Source organism: Hesperophylax consimilis, chromosome 5, assembly GCF_061612785.1.
Source record: "Hesperophylax consimilis isolate HC1 chromosome 5, BYU_Hcon_1.0, whole genome shotgun sequence".
Classification (NCBI taxonomy): domain Eukaryota; kingdom Metazoa; phylum Arthropoda; class Insecta; order Trichoptera; family Limnephilidae; genus Hesperophylax; species Hesperophylax consimilis.
Genome location: NC_142840.1, coordinates 27,979,146 through 27,984,606, shown reverse-complemented (window position 1 = coordinate 27,984,606; position 5,461 = coordinate 27,979,146). Strand labels below are relative to the sequence as shown.

Sequence of the window (5,461 nt, the reverse complement as noted above, 5' to 3'; positions counted from 1 at the left end):
TTTGCCAGCTCAGCGCCAGCGCCATCGTGGGGGTGCGGGCCAGACTGCCGTGTCACTGAGGGTTCGCTCAGTGCCGGCGCTTGTCTGACGCCCCCTGCAGGAGTAGGAAGTTGGATTCGATTTTGCCAGCTCAGCGCCAGCGCCATCGTGGGGGTGCGGGCCAGACTGCCGTGTCACTGAGGGTTCGCTCAGTGCCGGCGCTTGTCTGACGCCCCCTGCAGGAGTAGGAAGTTGGAGTCGATTTTGCCTGCTCAGCGCCAGCGCCATCGTGGGGGTGCGGGCCAGACTGCCGTGTCAGTGAGGGTTCGCTCAGTGCCGGCGTTTGTCTGACGCCCCCTGCAGGAGTAGGAAGTAGGGAGTAGTTGAAGTCGGGATGTTAATGTAGACAAGTTCTGCCACTTGTGTAGATTCCTACTTGTCGGTATTGCAGGGAATGTCCGGTGTTTTAGGAGCAGGGAGGATGACGGCTACTTTTACTGCCGGCCTTATGTAGACTCCAGTGCTTGTTTGGATCCGAACAGTCCGGACTTGACCATCGGTCGCAGGTATTGCTTCGATGACACGGCCTCGTGGCCAGCTGTTCCGGGGTAGTGCTGGATCCATGATGATTACTAGGTCGTTTTTTCTAATTGGTGTAGTCGGATGGTGCCATTTTTGACGGGCAGCCATAGTGGGAAGGTACTCGCGCAACCATCTTCTCCAAAAGGCGTCTGCGAGTTGTTGTCCAATACGCCACTGACGGCGTAGGCATACTTCTTCTTCTGTTTTGTTGTAGAAAGATAATTGAGGGCGTTTCCCGGCTGACCCCAGTAAGAAGTGGTTGGGGGTCAGTGGTTGGGTATATGGGTTAGTGGGCGGTTGTTCACAATGAATTCGGCCTCTGCAAGGGCTGTGTGTAGAGTTTCTTCTTTAGGCGTCCTTTCCTTAAGCGTGGCGTTTAAAGCCTTTTTAACTGACCTTACTAATCTCTCCCACGCTCCCCCCATGTGGGGGCTCATTGGTGGTATAAAGTGCCACTCTATGCTTTGGGTGGCTACTGCGTCGATCATCTTGGTATCCTGGTTCAGTGATATCAGGGCGTCTCTCGTTTCAGCGTCGGCTCCATGAAAGTTTGTGCCGTTATCAGAGTATATGGCAGTTGGTTGTCCTCTCCGTGCGGTCATTCTTCGTAGGGCCATGATTGCGGAGTCAGCTGACAGCGAAGTGGTTAATTCCAGGTGGATGGCGCGTGTTGAGAGGCAGGTGAAGATGGCTCCGTAACGTTTTTCTCTGTGTCTGCCGACTGTTATGGTCATAGGACCGAAATAATCCAGCCCGCAATGTGTGAATGGGCGGATGTGATGTATCAGACGTGGTGGTGGTAGTACGCCCATCTGGGGTGGCTTGGGTTTACTGCGTCGTATGTAACACATTGGGCAGGCGTGTGCAATCTTTCGGCTTGTTGTACGTAGTCTGAGCACGAAAAAATGGCTGCGTATTTCTGCTACTGTTTTCTCCGTGCTGGGGTGGTCTGACTTCTTATGGTAGTGATTGATCAGGAGACGGGTGTATGCGTTGTCGCCATCCAGGATGATAGGAGTCCGGGCTACTCTGTTAGCCTTCTCTAAGGTCTGCAGACGTGTGCCCATTCGGAGGATACCGTCAGGTCCGAAGAAAGGGTTCAGGGCGTTGAGGCGGCTGCTGGCGGGTAACTTTTTCTTTTCTCGAATGGTGTGTAGGTCCGAACTGAACGTGTCTTCCTGTGACCTCCTGATCCATCTGTGTTCTGCTGCTTTTATTTCCTCAGCTATTAATGGTCCCTCCGGAGTTCTGTTGGGGCCCATTCGGCATCGTCTGGTAAAGCGGAGAACCCAGGCAGTCGAGCGGATCAGTCGGTGCCACGATTAGAACCGTTCAACTGCTGGTAGAGCTTCGCCTCGTTCGGTGATGAGTCCGACGTAGAGAGGTTTGACTTCCAGAGTTAGGTCATCAGGTTTATGGGCGGGTGCGCGTTCTTTGGGCCATTTGTCTTCTGAGTGGGTAAGGAAGGTTGGACCGGTGAACCATTTTCCTTCTGGTGTCAGGTCGGGTACTTCGAGGTCCCGTGTGCCGATATCAGCGGGATTGAGCTTCGTAGGTACCCATCTCCAGTTTGGTATTCTGGTCAGCTCGTCAATCTCTCCTAGTCGGTTGGCCACAAATGTTGAGTTAGCTCGTGGGTCAGTGCGTAACCAGCATAGCACTGTTGTGGAGTCTGTCCAAAAACATGTTTATTTTATTTATTTATTTATTTATTTAACGCCCAGAGGGCTTTTACATGGTTGGTAGTATAATTTTAATTTGACAAATACTTTCAAACATAAAAAATAAGAATAAAATTACATTGGATAAAAGCTATGTAACAAGTCATACAAACACAAGAAACAAAAACAGAAAATTACAGCTATTTGTTGGTTTACATGATGTGTTTAGGAGTATTGTTGAAATAAATCTTTTAAATGATTCACAAAACTTGCCAAGTTGGTATTGAATATGTCAACATCACCCAAGTAATGATTTCCCATGGTGTGAAGTCGTTGTATCGGAGAGTGGGCAATGTAGTTACGCTTATGTGTGCTGCTGTAGAATATTGTATTTTGTCGTGTTGTTACTGTGGGTGTATGTATGTTTATAAGTTGCAGGAGTTCACAACAGTCGAATTTAGAGTTAAGTATTTTGAATAAGAACGTTAAATCGTTTATTTTACGTCTATCTTCTAATGTATGTATTTTTAGAGTATTTAATAAGAAATTGTATTTTAAGTCTTCGACAGGGATATTTAATTTAAAATTTATAAAACGTAGAAATTTTTTTTGTATTCGCTCAATGTTGTTAATGTGAATTTTATAAGATGGAGACCAAACTACTGAGTTATATTCAATTAGACTTTATGTGCGGCGGATGTTGGCTGTGCTCTCTTTCTGGATGGTTTGGGCGAGTCTTGCTGCAATGAGGCCAGCTTGCAATTCGAGGCGGGGAATGGAGAGAGGTTTCAGTGGTGCGACTTTGCATTTACTAGCAAGGAATGTCGTCTGTATTTTCCCTTCTATTTCTTCGGTGAAGTAGGCTACGGCGCAGCAAGCTTGTTCTGATGCGTCACAGAAGAGATGTAGGGTAACGTTGCTTTGTTTGTTGTAGAGGCAACGTCTCGGGATTGATATGCTGTTCGTGTGCAGTAAGTTCAACCAGCTTGTCCATTTCTGGGCGTGTTCGGGTGTGATGGACTCGTCCCAGCCGACGTTTGATCGCCATACTTCTTGTAAGAGTACTTTTGTTCTGATGGTCAGGTAGCCGATGAAGCCCACGGGGTCTAAAATCTTCATAACTGTTGACAGCAATTGTCGTTTTGTTGGTAATGTAGTAGTTTCGGATGGAGTCATCTCGTGAAATGAGTATAGGAAGTGATCCGTGGAAGGGTCCCAGATTAGTCCGAGTACTCGTTCTGTTTCTGGACTCCCGTTGCTGATGGCTATGGTGGTGTTGGTGCGATCTTCGTCAGGAAAGTTGACAATAGCTGCTGGGTTGTTGGATGCCCAGTTGGTCAAATGGAACCCTCCTTTCACGAGGAGGGTACTCACATTTTGGGTGAGTTGGGCAGCTTCCTGGTGAGTGTCTACTGCATCCAAGTAGTCGTCCATGTAGAACTTGGTGCGAATAGCTGCTGCGGCGGATGAGTATTCGTGCTGGTACCTTTCAGCGACCTTGTTCAAGACAAACTGGGCGCTGCTTGGGGAACAGGTGGCGCCAAACATCATTGAAGTCATTTGGTATGTTTCGGATTCGTCCTTGATTGAGGTTCGCCACAAAAATCGTTGTGACTGTTGGTCTTCTGGTTTTATTTTTATTTGTAGAAACATCTCTCTGATGTCAGCAGCAATGGCGAAGTTTCCCTCCCGGAAGCGCATGATGTTTCCCAGGGAGATGACAGTAGGTCGGGTCCTGTGAGCAACTGGTCATTGAGTGAAGTCCCGCGGCATTGGCTGGCTGCGTCGAACACCACTCTGATTTTCCCTGGTTTATTGGGGTTGGTTACTGCAAAGTGTGGCAGATACCATTGTCGGGGTGTACGTGTGGATGCTTCTCTATCTGACAGTTTTTTCGCATAGCCCTTGGATATCAATTAATCATTTTTTTCGGTGTAGGTTGTTTTCAGGGCTTCATCTCTGGATAATTTCTTTTCTAGGAAAATGAGTCGTCTCAGCGTTCACTGTCGGTTGTCAGGTAAGGTGGCTTCTGGGTTGCGCCATATTAAACCAGTTTCCCATCTTCCAGTAGGGAGGGGTCGGGTTGTTGCAGTCATAAGCGCAATCGCTCGTTGTATGTTTGTGTTGACTTGGGTTGCTGCGGTTACGCCAAGTGAGTCGACGGTAAAATTTGTTTTCAGCAGTTCTTCCAATCGTATGTCTGAAGCTGTCTCACGTTGAAGTGCCAATGTGGTGGCTGGGTGTTCGTATCCTGGGTGTGAGCCACCATGGGCAATCCATCCTATTGCGGTGCGTGATATTATTCGTGTCGAATCATTGTTTTCTTGCACTTCTCGTGACACAATTAGGTGGGCGTTATCTTGTCCTATTAATATCTTCGGGATGACGGGCTTTCCGTGGATTTGTTGTTGAGGAAGGTTGATGTTGCTTATCGTGTTGGCGGTGATTTGATACGTGTCGCCTTGGCCCGCCCCTCTTATCGTCAGCCGCACTCGTTGAAATAGCTTGTCAGAGGTGCACATCCCTTTGGCACCGTGGATTCGTAGACCGTGAACTGGGCCGTATGCTCTGATTTGTGCTGCTGTATCGGTGTCGACGTGCTGCTGTATCAGTGTCACGGTCGATTCTTCGTCGAGAAGCGCAAATGTTGAACATGTGTCTTGACTTGGTGCACTGAGTATGACTGGTATGATCTTCAGCAGGACGGTCTGGTTTGTGTTCTGGCGTCACAGATTCACGGTATTTTGAGGTGATTGTGGGCCTCCGTGTAACAGGGTGTGATGTGGGCAATAGCACCCCTCTATGCTGCACCCTTTTGTTTCCTCGCAGATTCGAGAATGATGTTTTTCCAAACATTTCCTGCATAACGAACTGTCTCCCACCGTAGGGCAACGGTTTTGGCCGCAAACTCTCGGCACTCTTTGATGAAGTGGTCACCGCTGCACTGGACACAACTGCTCGTGGTTACTTGGTGTTTCTGGTTCATCCCGGGATAGCTGGGTGGTGTGATCGCCTTACGTTTGAGGGTGTATGGTGTCTTCCCTGCGTAGTTGTTTTGTCCTTGGAACCCTGCATGGACTTGGTCTCGGCGTGGGCGAGGTCGCGGACGGTCCACCATCCCGCTGTTGGGTATTGCGTTAGTTATCTCCTTCATAAAGGCAGCGAGTTGGGTGATGGTGGCAGGGGCGCGCTGTCCACGGACTTCCATCAGCCAGGCTAGACGCAGAGTATTTGGCAGC

The 5,461-nt window shown here is 48.8% G+C and overlaps 2 protein-coding genes across 2 annotated transcripts; both read right to left on the bottom strand.

Moving 5' to 3' along the window:
• Window positions 1–827: 827 nt before the first annotated feature.
• LOC149423731 (uncharacterized) lies at window positions 828–1,823 on the bottom strand. The gene has a single exon (XM_089632282.1). The coding sequence runs from the start codon at window positions 1,821–1,823 to the stop codon at window positions 828–830; it is 996 nt and encodes a 331-aa protein (XP_089488408.1).
• Window positions 1,824–1,883: 60 nt separating this feature from the next.
• Window positions 1,884–3,923, bottom strand: LOC149423730 (uncharacterized). Its single transcript, XM_089632281.1, has 2 exons — window positions 2,915–3,923; window positions 1,884–2,233 (listed from the first exon to the last, which is right to left on the bottom strand). Exons 1-2 carry the CDS (start codon window positions 3,921–3,923, stop codon window positions 1,884–1,886), a joined length of 1,359 nt encoding a protein of 452 aa, XP_089488407.1.
• Between the last annotated feature and the right edge of the window lie 1,538 nt (window positions 3,924–5,461).

What these genes read in the sequence shown, in the direction of transcription:
- LOC149423730 (XM_089632281.1), bottom strand. Translation starts at nt 3,923, where the DNA reads ATGCGCTTCCGGGAGGGAAACTTCGCCATTGCTGCTGACATCAGAGAG. An exon ending in GAGCACAGCCAACATCCGCC is followed by an intron (nt 2,234 to 2,914) that starts GCACATAAAGTC and finishes GTTTTTGGACAG; the next exon opens with ACTCCACAACAGTGCTATGC.
- LOC149423731 (XM_089632282.1), bottom strand. Translation starts at nt 1,823, where the DNA reads ATGGGCCCCAACAGAACTCCGGAGGGACCATTAATAGCTGAGGAAATA.